Source organism: Amblyomma americanum, chromosome 1, assembly GCF_052857255.1.
Source record: "Amblyomma americanum isolate KBUSLIRL-KWMA chromosome 1, ASM5285725v1, whole genome shotgun sequence".
In the NCBI taxonomy this organism is placed as follows: domain Eukaryota; kingdom Metazoa; phylum Arthropoda; class Arachnida; order Ixodida; family Ixodidae; genus Amblyomma; species Amblyomma americanum.
In genome coordinates, this window is record NC_135497.1 from 45,508,995 (window position 1) to 45,524,548 (window position 15,554).

The 15,554-nt window shown below is 47.5% G+C and overlaps 1 protein-coding gene across 1 annotated transcript; it reads right to left on the reverse strand.

The window, feature by feature from the left end:
- Positions 1 to 12,109: 12,109 nt before the first annotated feature.
- LOC144129856 (uncharacterized) lies at positions 12,110 to 14,137 on the reverse strand. The gene is made up of 6 exons (XM_077663946.1): positions 13,935 to 14,137; positions 13,739 to 13,799; positions 13,385 to 13,493; positions 13,021 to 13,113; positions 12,490 to 12,689; positions 12,110 to 12,283 (listed from the first exon to the last, which is right to left on the reverse strand). Exons 1-6 carry the CDS (start codon positions 14,135 to 14,137, stop codon positions 12,110 to 12,112), a joined length of 840 nt encoding a protein of 279 aa, XP_077520072.1.
- Positions 14,138 to 15,554: the final 1,417 nt, after the last annotated feature.

Here is a 15,554-nt window from a genome sequence, read left to right on the forward strand (position 1 = left end):
TTCTCTGTAATTATGCTCAAAACATTAGAATACATTGACCAACACGGTGATTTTTTGCCTACGGCCGTTAAATAATTCGGAACGATATTTCTTCTCTCACACCGTTTTGGTTTCATCAACCGAACGATGGGTGTGAGGGCAAAGATGACTTTAGGTCATGTGAGCATGAAAAAAACTACAATAATCAATATAATCGCCGGTTGGTTTGTCATAATTTCGGCTCTTAAAGCGGGCTGGCTAAAGCGTTTTAGTGAATTAAAACTGTACCAGACTGTTGAGTGATCTTGAATATGTTATTAATATCTTATTAAATGTAGCTGGCACAGAGGTCTCTGCACGGGAGAGTGAGAGTAAGGAAAAAGAGATCACATTAGGAGATAAATCTCTTCCTCATGACCGTATTGCAGTGATTTCATTGTGTTGAATTTGATTGCAATGATTGTATAGCCCGTTTTTCATGCCTCAGGTGACCTAGACCAACCTTTCATGTCACAGCTACACTTCAGTTACTAGAAAAAGAGAATTCTGGTCAATTTTCTTTTCACGCACAAATCATGGTCTACACAGACTACAGTACCACATGCCGAAGTACCTTAATCTATTGGAAGAAAATAATATAGACATATATAACAGCTCAAAGAAAAAATAGAAATAATATTTCATATTACAAAGCATGTAACTCTGCTATTTTTCATGATTCCGGAGTGAAAAACAAACACGTTACTTCACACAAAATGTGGATTTCAATGCTCTGTACTTTTTATGTTTGCTGTTTTATTGTTGTTTCTGGTTCCTATGACCTGTAAATTACTTATGCAATGTTGTGTTTGAGCAACTGTATGATTTTGATGTTATTTAAGTTTTATTTTGTTTTTTATATAAGTACCTGTTGTCTGCTACCCATGCCAAGGCAGGGGCAGGAACACCGTCAAGCTACTAGGATAGTAGCTTTTTGTTCCTGTCCCAGTATATTTTCCTGGCTGATTGTGGAAAAAACGCTGAATAAAAGGATTTGGATGGAGCCGAAACCGCATCAAGAATAAATTATATTATAAATAATTTAACGGGAGCACAGGAATCCAGGAAGTGGTACCTGCATGCTGATGTCTAACGGATCATATCAAAGAAGGAAACACACAAGCAAAATATTGGTGTCCATAAACCTTTAAGTTAGCTGTACCATTTTGTACTCAAGCAGAGTCTTAAATAATTGTGTCAGGAAAATCATAGAAAGAAAATTAGTATTATTATCATGGCCTTCCATCTCTGTAAGAGCGCACAATAGTAGGTGTCAATGACTCAATGTCCCTACAAGTCTGTCAAGCTTCTTTACCAACACACTGTACTATCGGCCACAAAATAAATGCGAACAGCTGAGCGTGTGGCAAACGGTCCAGCTTAGGCCGTCTGCACGTCGTTGTCAGTTACAGGCGCGCTCTTTCGGTTTGCGATAATTTTCTTTTGTTTTATTTGACTTTCACTTCTTCACTTTTCCGCTGGAGCGCCACATTCATGCTTTTCACCGATCACAACTTGCACAGCATGGTTTCGCAGCGAGTGAAGCGAGCTGTCCTTTCTCCCTGGCTTAATAGCACGCTGTATACAGTGAGTTGTAAGTAGTTCTATTCTAAAGCTCCCAATGATGCTTCGTCAGACTGCTTGAAATTTCTCGCCTAATGCACCCCATCATAGGCAAGGCCTCCGTGAGAGTGTCTCCGAAGCGTGGTGCTTTGTGTTCGCAAAATCGTTGCAGTTATTATGAACAGTCATTTTTCTCCGCATGGAGAAAGTACGGACTTGAGTGCACGTTTGGATTCACGTATAAATACTGTGGACAGTACTGCCATTGCACGATCATAAACGACGAAACCTCTTTTCCTGAACTGGTCAACCTTTATTTTATCGCAGAACAGGCGCTTATAGCACCACGATGATGTAAGAAAAATCGAAGCGCTGCAAGCTAGGGCTCTATCAGTGCTCGCTTTACATACGCGGGCGACAGCGCCGCCGCCAGAGGAAATGCGCTGCGCCAGTTGCGCTCAATTACGCTCCAGTGGCAAAGCGAGAAAACGAACTCAAAAGAAAACAGAAGCTAAAGTGTCGATAACCGGATGCGGGCGCCTATCGCTGCTAGCGACACGCAGAGGGCCTAAGCTGGACCGTTCGCCACGCGTTCCGCTGTTCGCATTTCATTTGATGCCAATTCTACAGTCTGCGACACCCATTTTGTAGAGCTGTCGAGCAGTGTGCACCAATTACTAAAAACTAAAATTAGACAGTAGCCTTCTAGTTAAGCGATTATGACCATTACGGCTTGCTTTGTTGGTCCATGCTACTTTACTTCTGTGCAATTATTTCCTGCAGAATCTAGGAGCTGGAGTGAGGGCTCCTTTTGTTTGCAGGGCAATGTGGTGCTTGAGCGTTGTACACCAGTGATGGAGGCTGTACATGTGGCTGTCGCTCATGCGGGTAAATTTGATGGGAGCTAGTTTTTGGCACTGATTGTAAGATGGCCTTATAAAACATTTCGCAGTGACACTCTTCAGGCATGCTGCTACACAAGCGAAATCTGGGTGCTCAACATCCTCAAGACTGTTTCAATCCAGAGGGCTGCACACTCTGCACCTAGCACTCGGGATAGGCAAAGAACGTAGAAGAGACTTAAAATGTGCGCTCTGAAACAGTGTTCACATCATGAATCAGGTCCTTCTGCTGAGTGGCAGCAGGTTATCAAATTTTGAGTTGGACAGTAAAAGGTCTACCTTTAAGCTACTCTGTACCAACAGGCACCAGAGATAATATGTCATGTTAATAGTGCGGGAAAATTACATCAGTATTGATGTAATGAGCCTGACAAGCTCTACAGCAAGCTAGAACGGTTAAGTGTTGCAGTCTCCAGCATGCATTTGACCTTTAAAGGCAACTCTGGACATCGGACAAGAAGCACAACAGTGACGGCCTGCTGTTAAATTTAGTGTTGTATTTTAGTGCGCTATTTACAGAGCTCCTTTTTTTGTGTGGTACTGTTTGCTGTTGGCTTTGCGTTTGTCTACTTTGATAGTAACTCGCCTCTCAATACTGCATTTTTAAAGTTTCCTTTGGTAGTTATCATTGCTAATGTGCTTCATGATTAACAACTTAAATGCACTTCTGCTCTGGGCTGACAAAGTAAATTAGGCTACTTTAGTAGCTCCTGTGTGGCAAAACTTTGCTAGAGGAGCTTTTGCTTTTTTATTGTCACATGACTGCTCTGACTGCTTGGTATTGTGTCCCTCAACAAGCTAATGTTTGACAAAATATTCATACTGTTTGCAGATATATATAACCGACATTTGTAGTTACTCTATTCTTCTAAGACACTATTTTGCTCATTAGGTTGTGTTCACAGAGAAAAGCAACATTATTTTGTATTTTAGATGGCTTTGTGATACTCTGATCTCGACAAAAAACTTCCCATGTTACTTAAGGCTGCGATTTGGGCAAGTTGGTAATGATCTCTTGTTAATCACCGCGGAAAGATATGATACGTGAATGACAAACACGCAACACAGGAGCTTCCTCGCGACTGATTTTTATTCGGAAAAACTGTGCTTGTAAATGTTCATTTTTAGACACTTTTTAGAATACACGAAGGTCAAAAACCACAACACATCACCGTAGTGTGTTTTTTACACACCACATCGCTTCACTCCTCCTTGCAGCGGCGTACTACAACTGCAACAAACCGTACTACAACTGGGAGAAAGCAGAAATAAAGCTAGCGGACACGATACTTTGGCGAGCATACAAAACAGCGCTACACCTACCGCAGTCAACCTCGACGGAGAAGCTAATGGCTCTAGGTCTGCATAACACCTTTGAGGAGCTAAGGGAGACCCAACTCGTAGCTCAGCTCCAGAGGCTAAAAAAGACCAAAACAGGGACAGGGCTGCTCAAAAAGTGCGGCTACGAGGGTGCACTGTCAGAGATAAAAAGATCAAAACGAATAGCCGATGAACTGCGGGAAACAATTAGGGTAGCACAAAAAATATGGATCCGAACCTGCACAAAAGGCCACCGGAGGCTAGGGCACAGTATGTGCAACAAAACCTAGCCAACAAAGAAAACATTACGTACACGTATGCGGCTGCATACGGAAGAACTAGAAAACACAACACAAATAGAGCGGTCGCAACGGCAATTAATCATGAGCTCAAAGAAATAGCCAGCGCAACTATCATGGATGACAAAATTCATGAGGCCGAAAAGGCTGCCATAGCCCTAGCGGCGGGAAAGAGCTGCCCTGCTCAAAGGTTCCTAATAATTCTAACAGACTCGCAAACAGCGTGCAGAAACTACATGAATGGCAAAATAGGGGGGGGGGCGGGCTCCACATCCTAAAAACAGCCAAATTACCGCCGAAGAAAAACAATTGCAACACATAATAATGTGAGTACCGGGACACACATGCATCGCGAGGAATGCCGAGGCGGATAGGAGAGCTCGAGGACTTACAAACCGATCCTCCAACCAAACCAGCCTCGAGCAGCCTGACGCAGAACCAGTGGCCTTAGGATACTCAGAAATTGCGAATTACTATAAGGGGGTCAGGATTAGATATCCCCCACCTCACAATAATCTCCACCAGCAGGAAGCGGTCTCTTGGAGGCAGCTACAAACTGGAACTTTCCCGAATCTAAACGTGCTAAGTAAGATCCATCCAGGGCTCTATAGCAGGAAATGCCCGTGGTGCGAGGACAAAGCCACGTTAGTTCACACAATGTGGTGTGAAAAGAGAATAAATGCGGCTGCAATAAACAAAATCTCGAGTGCGGAGCAGTGGGAGAGGATGCTTCCTAGCGAGGATCCGGCGGTCAAGTCAGGACTGGTCCGGAGAGCCTACCTGGCGGCAAAACTCAGTGGGGCCCTGGACTAGGGGATCCAACCCTGCCACAAGAGACACAGACAACGTCAAAAGATGTGAAGAGTGGCTCGACACCGAGACCCACCAAATATTTCTATCAATAAAGTTATTACCACCACACAGCGGCTTGCATGTGTGGCGCCTAAACTGGTGACGCCCTCGGCACCAGCTCCGCACCGTGGGCAGTGCAGCGGGTACCGGCGGAAGTGTATGACCTCCTCGTGCCTCCTTGCATGGACGCGTTCCCTCAACCACTTGCCACATTGGCCGCACTCGTAGGGCTTCTCATCAGTGTGGATCTTCGTGCGACCATTGAGATTGTCCGGCTGGGAGAACCTCTTTTGACACAAATGGCACGTGGAGTGTCGCCTGCCAACGTGGGTACGCTCGTGACTGATATCAGCCCTGCGTACATGAAGGGTAAGAATAATCAGAATTACCGCACGACTACGAAAATCTGCTCCAAACGCCTGCGTTAGTAGGCACCTTTAGCGTATCACGTACCATGTTACCGTTACCGCCGGTACCGTACCGTAGTACCGGGACCCCGCGCAGCCAATGCACACTCGCACATCACCCTGACGGTGACAGACAGCAGCAGGTACCCGGCAGCTGCACGTGCGCATGCAGCATCAGGACCAATCAGCGCGTGCTCACCGGCGGTGGACGGGCTCCCGGTAATTCGGTGATGGTAGCACGGTACACGGTAGGCTAAATATGTCTAGTTATGTCTGCACATCTCTTTCAAAGTTATGATTTCGCCAATGACGTTCACACCTTCCATCTATATCACTGCCGCTGGTTTTAGGCACATGTTCGCCTGTTTCTGACGCAGCTCTTCCGCATAAGCTAACGTCTCACGTTTGCTCTCTTTCCGCTCCTGTTAACGTTTCCTTCCTATGTCCTCGCTAAGAGAACCTCGGTTGACCCGTACTTCAGTTGTAATGGCAGCGACTCAGCAGTGATTATAATCAGGCACCACTGCTGAGTTCAGCTCTGCAAGTACTGAAACACACACGCGCAATGTCACACTCAGTTCTTTAGCGTCCAATAAAGGTCAGCGCTTATGATGGGCTGGCCACAAGGCGACCAGATTTCGTGGGTGGCACGCACACTTGCGCCAGTCCTCGTGAGAGGCCGCTACCAAAATCACCAGCAGGGCCATTTCGCACGCGGTAGACTCGCTCAATTCTCACACCGCAAGAGCGGCTTCAGACTACCAATTCGCATACATTGGAGGAAGCAAATAACGGCAGCGGTTACAACTAACACTCGCCTATTACATATGAAGGTGGTGCTACCGTAAAAATTTGTATAAGAGGAATGGCACCGCGTCTCAGATATAACGAACGACTGCGGCCGCGCAACTCGGTTAGGACAAACAAGGAGCCGCCGTGAACTCGACCCCGCTGTCCAAAAACTCGCGCTTCCCGTGACCGCAGATGGCGAACAGCGCCACCCAGCCCCGGTGGCATCGCTCTGGAGAGAACTTCGAGACAAAAAAAAGCAACAAAAGGCAGCATTAAAAACACGAAAATTCGCTGTCGAAGCGCACGCCGACGGGTTAAGGCATAAAATGTTGATCACTGCGTAAGGGTGTGCCGGCTGGGCAAAGGCTCGAAAGTGCAAGTGAGATTACAGCCGGGTCGGCGATCAGCCAATGGTAGCAATTAGACAAGCTTAACAGCAGTCACGTGGAATACCTGGCTTGCCCAGCCGATCACCTGGCAAGCGTCACCAGCCCAATCGGTTCTCCACATTCTGCGCTGCCACCGTGAGTAGACAATGCCCAGACTGTGCAGTTGATATGTTCTGTGTGTACTTGCGCTAGCTTCTCCACCGCATGGACCCAGGCATGACAGACGACGGTGACGCACGTGGTGTTTGTGGCAACGTGTCGTTATTGCGCAGCTGGCTGGCACGGGTGACTTCGTTAATGCCGACATCACTGAGCCACGAACTGATGAAGCATTGTACGCTATGTACGAGCACTCCCAGACTGCCAGGAACATTATGAAGACCACGACGCGGAGGTCGACCTATTGCCACCTGCCTTGAACCCGTCAACCTTAGTTATGTCGCATCCCTAAAGCAGATTGTTGGCGGCAAGGTTCTCGGCCGGGAGCACATGACCACCGTGGACAGCTAGCAAAGCAACGCTATAGGGCTTGCTTTCAAGTATCAGACGCACATAACTCACTAAATCCCTTTTTTAAAATATAGGTATTGCTTTTCTTACTTAATAATTTGGGTGTAATGTTAGAAGTTCACTTACTACGAACTTCAGATACAACAATGCAATCAATGCGACCGCCAGGCTCGTTTGGACTGTGTTTGTTAGCTTGCTGGAAAAAAGGGCGCACTGTTTCTTTATGAAAAATGAGCACAAAGCGCGCACAACAAGCACGAAGGGACACTTTCAAGTGCGTTACTGCTACAAGTGATGCTGATGACTGCGTTGTGCACTGTCCGAAAATCGTGGCATTCAAACATTCAATTTGTATTTGCACGGCGACTTCACGATTTGTGCTTTTATAACATATTTACGGCTTGAAAAGGTGGCTCGTCATCAGAAAGGCCATCTCTCCAGGGGCCGTATTCTGTACCGCTCTCAATACTAAAACGAGACTGAAACGCTCACAATGCCGCCATATTGCCCCACTCCTAATTTTTGCGTCACCGGCGGCTGATATCTACGTAGTGAACACGGCTGAAGTGATGACGTTGCGCGCTTAATTATGCGGTCTTAAAATTGAAAGGGAAAAAGGTAGCACTTAAACCGCTCGCAATCTTTTTGTGAGCGAAAATGGCGGCGAACGTGGCGACGTACTTTGCAATACGCCGGTTGCGTCGGCACGAGCAACGACGTATAAGAGTGCACGAAGACGCTTTTGACTTGCCGGACCAGTTGTTTCGGCGCGAGCTTCTCCTGGCGAAGGACACTGCGTGGCGGTTGTGTCACGACCTTTGCGATGAACTGGGAGGTTTGCGAGCAAGTACGGTGTCTGTTGAGCGGCAGGTTCTGTGCGCACTGCGCTTTTTCGCCACCAGCGGTCCTCAGAGCGCCGTAGCCAATGAGGGCAATGTCGGCGTATCGCAACCGACGGTTAGTAGATGTGTGCGGCGGTTTGCCGAAGCCATCGTTCAGGTTGGGTCGCGGAAAGGGTGGGTTCGCTTTCCGGCGAGCCCCGAGGAAAAGGCGGCGGCGAAGGAGGGTTTCCATCGCTACGGCAGCATACTCGGCATTGTTGGGTGTGTCGATGGCACACTCATCGCCATTAAGGCGCCGCGGGGCAATGCTGCACACACGGCAGCCTTCTGGGGCCGCAAATGATAGTGAGTAGACTTCATCTGCTGTTTTAGACTGCACGTGTTCGCCTGCAAGTCCAGGCCGCCACAGCAGTTCATGCCTAAGCTTGTTTTGTACCAGCTGTTTTCTTTCAGGTCTGCGACTCCAACCTTCGCATCCTGGCCGTAGACCCCGGCTGCCCCGACTCGTGCTACGCAGCCTTCGCCTGACGCTACTCGTGGCTGCGGCGTGAGGTCATGATAGGCATGTTGGAGGAAGGAGAATTTCTTTTGGGTAAGCAGCAAAGAATGCCCTAGTCTTGGTTACATATATCCAGTTACAGTGGTCCGCACGCACTGAAGCTACAATCGTGCTAGTTGCTCATGCGCCTCGTGCAAGTTTTCGCCCCTGTATTGTCACCGCATGCAATAGAAACACAAGGCACATAAAGCATTTTTGGAATGCTTGCTATTTCAAGCCTAAGCCAAGTCAGAAAGCGTTTGTACGACTCTTGTGGCGTATTGGAATTAGTGAAACTTTTACTTCTATATGAGCTTACAAGGGTGTCCTTATAGCGGTGTATGCCTAAACATCTCAGTCATGCAGTACCTACACGCCCAAGAATGCCATGTTCAGCAAAACCTGGTAGTGGGCTACTTAATCTGAGTCTTCCATTGTATTGTAGGGCATACTTGAAGGCTGTTGAAACCAGTAACGGCAAAGAACATTGTTAACAGTGCATGATTCTGGTTATGCAGGAGACAGTGGGTACCCTCTGGAGTATTGGCTTTTAACACCTGTGCCAAGCCACCCAAGCGCATCGAACGTGGCGCACGCATCAATGCGTTCGGTGGTCGAGCGCGCCATTGGCGTGCTCAAGAGCCGCTTCCGGTGCCTGCAAAGGTACCGGACACTCTATTTCGTGCCGGAGCAACCGGCTCTCATCATCACAGCGTGTGCCGCGCTGGACAACCTCTGCTTGGAGGCCGCTATGTCAGCAGACGACGAGGATGCCCCTGCCCCAGAAGACAACAGCCTGCCTCTGCCTGCCGGCTATTTGCCAGGTACTGGGACCCGCATTACCTACCTGCGAGGGAAAGCTGTGCGCGCTCATGCAGTCAGCCAGCTGCGGAAAAACAGTCTGCCGCAGCGGTTGGCACGGTTGCGCAGGCTACAGCAGCATGCGCAATGAACTAGCCGGCCAAGTCGTCGCAGCCACAGAAGGCAGTGTCCAGCCAATGCTTCTGTGTGTGTGTGTGTGTGTGTGTGATGGCTGTTTTAGTTACAGCTAGCCAAGTGGCGGCTTCTTTTTATTGTTTCTTGTTCCCGGTATGTGTCTGGAAGCAAGCGTGCACACCACCTGCCACTTCACTGACAGTGCATTTGCACGTACACCTTCCAGTTGATCGCATAACTCGCCATGCACCCACTTCACAGTCGTCTTCTTCAGTCGGAACTCTCGCCAAAACAACTCGTCCAGCAAGCCAAAAGCATGTTCACGCACGCTCCTACACCATTGCCCGTGTGGACCCACCCGCCCCTCCACTGTCATCTTGCATCCTGCCTGTGCTGTGTGTAGAGCTACCTGTGCTAGGGAGGAAATATTAGCAAGGGAGGAAATATTTGTGATGCCTGTTGTAATCAGAAAGTAACACCGAAGCATTTAATCACTGTGCACCAGTATTTTTTTTCCTGCATGCTGCACCATTTCACACAAGTGGTCGCATCACCAAAGGCATTAGCAAACATTTTGCACGGCATAACATGGGCAGTAAATTCCATGCCTTGTCCAGTGCAGCACAATCTGTCATGCAGACATGATAAAAAAATATTGCCAGACTGCAAGCTTGCATGGTAATTATCCCGGCTTGTGTAGGCAGGAAGGCCACTTTTGCACATAACCATACAAACATGGTACGCAACTAGTGCCATGTTCAGTAAGTAGTGCATAATACATAGGCGCCGACTGCAGTGGGGCTGGAGGGCTCGAGCCCACCCAAAATTGATTACCCCCAGGGGGCTATTGATACGAGATTAAAGAGTAGTTGTATCATGCAATGCATATTCTAACAATCGTATCATAGCATAGTACACAAGACTGTTGTGGACATACCAGTACATAAAGCTGGAGATAAACAGAACCCATCTAACCACTGACCCATTACTTTGATATGAATAGCATGCAAAATAGTAGTACACATATTTACACGTTAATTTTCTGGAGGATAGCAATTTCTTCAACAGAGCATGGCTTCCAAACGTCTTTCTCTTCTGACATTCAACTACTTTCCTGCACTTACTACTTGCACTTCTATTTCGAATGCGCTTTTCATCTCACTGCATATTTCTTGACTTTGCTAAACCATTAGATAAAGTTAATAACTAACTGCTATTACATAAGCTGAGTGTGCTGAACATTGACCCTGAACTTGTGGATTTCCTTCTTCTCGTGTTGAATTTGTCAGCATTTATGATGCTGAATCCTGTACTGTAGCTCTTGGTGCTCGGGTTCCTCAAGGGTCAGTACTTGGCACCCTTACCTTTATTCATCTTCTATATTGCTGTGAATTGCAGTTCCTGTCCGGAATGTACTCTGTATCCTGAGAGTAAAATAAATAAATATCTTTTGTCGAGGAGCATGCCCAGAGGTGAAGAAGGCGAGTGAAAAAACAGAGAGGATGCTAAGTGGGCCCCAGTCCCCCGGACAGATTGAAAACTTGGTGCCTATGACTTAATGCATTTTACACGACTGGACATGTAAAAAAACTTGAATGTCACAATTGGCTGTTATCACTAAATATGATAAACAGTGCAGTAGTTCCCATGAAAATGGCACATAACCAAGTGCATGACACTTAATGCAAGTCGCAGTACCCACAATACTTGCAGCATGAGTAGAAAGTCCTCATACATATATAGAGACATGTAAGCATCACAGTCACATCAGTGAGGTGGTGTGTGAGTAGAGGTCTGATGATAGTGAATTTTTTTGACGCAAGGGCATGTGTGGCCAAAGAGCACCACGGCACAAGGTATTTTCGTTTGCTCAAGGTGTGGTCAAACACCCTTTTCCCAAGCATTCCACCCTGAATAAGCCGAGCATCAGGCCAGGGGAACCATGTACCCGTTGTATCACCGGTGGGTACACGGCAGCACTTGGGATCGAATCCCGCACCTCCCGCATGCGAGGTGGATGCTCAACCACTATGCCACCACTGCAGTCATTAGAGGTTTTCACCGAACAGCAAAACATGAAGCACAGTCATGCAGAGCTTTACAAAATATGCAGGCAACACTGCATGAAAAGCCCCATTACAGCAGGTGTATGGTTTGGTCACTAACACCTCTGCATCTTGGAGAACGTGAAATGGTAACAAAATGGTAAAATGGTAACAAGAAAAATGCACATACAGACTGACTAGATATTATATATCTGCGTATTGCACAATGTAAAAAGGCAAAATTAGAAATATGCATAAACAAACCGACTAGAAAATATCACACACGTGCATGTCGCTGAGGGTAAAAAGGTACAGTAACAAAAACTACAAACCTCCTGCGACTTGCAGAAGGCTATAAAAAACAGTACCAACGATTACAAGCCTTCAGCGACTTGCAGAAGGCTATCAAAAAACAGTACCAAAAACTACAAGCCTTCTGCGACTTGCAGAAGACTAAAAAAATGAGTAACAAAAACTACAAACCTCCTGCAACTTGCAGAAGGCTATAAAAAGAGTAACAAGAAATACAAGCCTTCTGCGACTTGCAGAAGGCTGTAAAAAAAGCAGTAACATAAGCTACTAACCTTCTGCGACTTGTTGAAAGTGATAAAAAACAGTAACACAAACAACAAACCTTCTGCGACTTGCAGTAGGCTGTACAAAAAATAAAGGCTGCACAAACATGACAACCGGAACTTAATGCGGTGGTGGATGTATCTGGTAGTGGAGCATCAGCAACAGGAAGGAGACGGCCACCACGAGCTGCTCGTGCAGGCGCACAGACTGCTCCCTGGTGTCCCGAACTGCTGCCGCCAGGTCTGCTACAGTGGCTGTTAATTGCCGCCTGTCGGCAGCAGCCTCGTTGAGGTGCTGCACATACAAAAAGGGTCGACTGCAAAATCAAGGTCCATTTCTCTTTCATGTTATCGATGACGTACTGAAATATGGTGAGCGACGTTCCACAACAGGTGATCATACAGAGTTAAGCACGGATTTGGAAAGGTGAATTTGACAACATTATGTTGCATGGAACTGCATCTGCTGTACAAAATGTGGTGCATGGTGTCAGCGCGTACCTCCAGGAGGCGTGCCTGAAATTCGGCATCCCTCCTGTTGCGAGCCTCAGTGAGGTCCGCTGTGCGCCGTGTCTCGCGAAGGAGATCAGCCACCTCCTCGTCCCGCTGCCTCCTCCGCCACACAGGACGACCCGGAACTGGTGGTGAGGGCGGTGAGGCAAATGAGGGCAGTGTGGACAGAGCAGTCGGCTGCTGGGTGCCTGCCGGAGGGAAAAAAGTCTGAATGTGCAACTTGTCATACAATACAGCACAATGTGCAATAAGCAAACTGTTGAGTGCAATGTCTGAGGGCAACAGAGCAGAGTACATAAAAGCAGTTACAATCAGTGATATGACAAAGGCAGCATTGTTTCAGTGTACTCAATGTGCACATCAGCCCTGTCACAGCTCCCACTGTAAGAGGGAAACAGCTGAAACAACGTGCAGAAAACTTGTGCACATTGTAAAACAACTGTGACTATTAATTTGAGGCAGCTAGCAAAAATGGTAATTTGCACTCTGCATAGCCTCTATACTGGCAGGTGAACTCACTGGCTATCTCGGCATGCTGGTGTTGCTGCTCCTCCTCCAGCAGCTCAAGAGGTGTTGTCTCACTTGCCCCTGCCCACGACATATTGGTGTCATCTAGATGAAATCATTACACAAGACACAACTGCTCAGTGAACAGTTTCAGTATAGCGGGAGATCTGTACGACTAAAATGTGAGCTTAGTGATTAACGCGGGACAATCAAGGCGAAAACACACTACCAGAAAAGAGAAGGTAAAGAAGCTGAGGCTGCATTTGCAGTCACCAATTTATGCACTCTTACACCTTCCAAATTTAGCAGGAACACATATGAGGTCATCACCAGCGTACACAAGCTGTAAGTCACACACACAGAATGGTTCAGCTACCAGCTGCAGAGCGGTGCTCCCTCTGTAGGCCGCTGGTACCCGGTACGCTGCCCACTGAAGCTCTGTGGCCGCGAGGTGGGCTGAGGGAATGAGGTGGGCTGGCCTGCTCCTGCAAGTAGGAAGGCACAGTACCTCACGTTCAAACATGAATGTCTTGCAGTTCATCAGAGGGCTGCATTGCTTACTGCACATGACCCTGAGGTTCGATCAAGAACCCTTCATTACCAGCAAGCTGCAACCTTTGCAATTGCTTGTAACGTCACAGCAGTTGACTAACGACAGTGGACATACCAGCTGCTGGCGGGGGGAAGCGACCTGCTGACAGTATGGCCTCCCGACGCTCCCGGCACTCACTGGCCCGACCAGCTGCACGACGTGGCCAGCCCTACCCGATAGCCTGCCGCCACTGGTGCCCCTGCGATATATGATGCGGAAATGTACGTTCAAACGGTGCTCCACAGACCACTGTTGACAGGCTCAGCCTTGGCTAGCTTGCAGCCGCGCCAATTCTATGCACCACTGGGAGGCCAACACATGCCAAGTGTGGCACCAGAGCTCAGCCGACTTCACAGCCGGACCCTCTCGATTCAGTGCGGCGGCAATCCGTTCCCACAGCTCCCCCCTGCGAGCCGCCGGATACTCGGGCGAGAGCTCTGACGCAGCCCGTGCCAAGGGCGGATGCTGCTCGAGAAGCTCGATCAGCAACAGCCCCTGGGCGACGGACATGCGTGGCCTCTTCGGTGGGGTCGCCATTTCAAATGATAACGGTTTTCACCCCAGTTCCCTAGGCGATTTCTCGGTATCGACCTGAGAGAAATTAATTTTGTAGAAAGGGAATTGTAGGAAATCTGCAATAGTGGTCACTTACATATATATACGTGTGCTGCTTTGAAACAACTTGTAGCAAAGTTATGAAAGAACACAGATTAGTAAGACGGTTTTAAATGTGCGCCTAAGTGTTTGCTCACCCTTTTTCGTTCCCATGCTCATATTCGTTTACTTTTGTCATGTCAGTAAGCGACCACCAACATAATTACCTCCACATGTCGTTTTCGTCGATTTTCGTGCCGACAGCTCCTTGCACGTTGATCTCTGCAGGCCCGTAGCAGTCACTGCCTTCAAACGAATTTTTCTGTGCACTTAATACATGCGCAAAATGCCTTGATTTTAGACGACACGCAAAAAAAGACAGGAACAGTAGCTGTGGGATCAGCGGCTTTCTAGCAGGCCACCATGTTAACTCTATACCACTGCCAGCGTGCCCTCATGGCGAAAGAATTTACCCAAAAGCAAATTTAATTGCGAACTGAGAACGCTTCTAATTTTCCTTCATGTTGTTGAGTTCGCAGCACAGTTTATTACCAAAATAAGCACTAGTTTTTTCCTTCATTGCATTTGTTTATTTTTAGACTGACATTTTCACGCTTTACCGCTGACACCACACCTTCGAGGCAACAAAAGTGACTGAACAGCAAACTTAATTGCAAAACTGAGAACACTTATTGATTTCCTTGGTCTAGTTGAATTTGAAATAGTTTCTTAACAAAATAAAACAATAATTATTTTATTCACTGCATCTTTACAGGAACACGTTAGCCTGCGGTCCCTTGTCGTGCGAATAAATGCTTTCGGGGCGGAGCCACCGCAACACTGCTACTAATTGGTTGATCCCGCAGTTGGCGTCTTGCGGTGCCGTCATTTTGACGTCACGCTCTCAAACTTGAGAGCGATTTAGAGAGCGGTACAGAATACGGCCCCAGTTAACTTGCCACGATGAACAAGCAAGGTGCGACACTATAAAAATGTTTTAGGTCTACCTGTGACTGCTCGTGCAGGTGCAGTACGTGCAGCTGCAGATTCCCTGCGTCCTATGCCGGTGTTTCCGCCGGGTATGCATTTCTAAGTTGTATTGCGTAGAGAAGAGGTCTCCGCACTTTTCACAGGCGAGCAACACGCTGTGCAAGGGAACGATATTGACGTCCTCTGAAAAAGAACCAACCAGTGGGAGGAGTGAATGAGCACATGTAGAGAGAAGAACTGCCCAGAGAATTCAGTGTTCTTAATGAGTACTGTAGAAGAAAGGAAAAGGCCATCAGTAGTACTTTTTCACATCAGTTCCTCAGTATAAATTCTGTGCATGGCAGTTTTCTTAAGGTAGTAATAAAAAAGT

Excerpts from the sequence above, each read along its gene's own strand:
- LOC144129856 (XM_077663946.1), bottom strand. The coding sequence starts at position 14,137 with ATGGCGACCCCACCGAAGAGGCCACGCATGTCCGTCGCCCAGGGGCTG. Across the intron at positions 12,690-13,020 it reads CCAGCATGCCGAGATAGCCA|GCACCCAGCAGCCGACTGCT; the intron begins GTGAGTTCACCT and ends TCCCTCCGGCAG. Across the intron at positions 12,284-12,489 it reads TTCAGGCACGCCTCCTGGAG|CACCTCAACGAGGCTGCTGC; the intron begins GTACGCGCTGAC and ends TTGTATGTGCAG.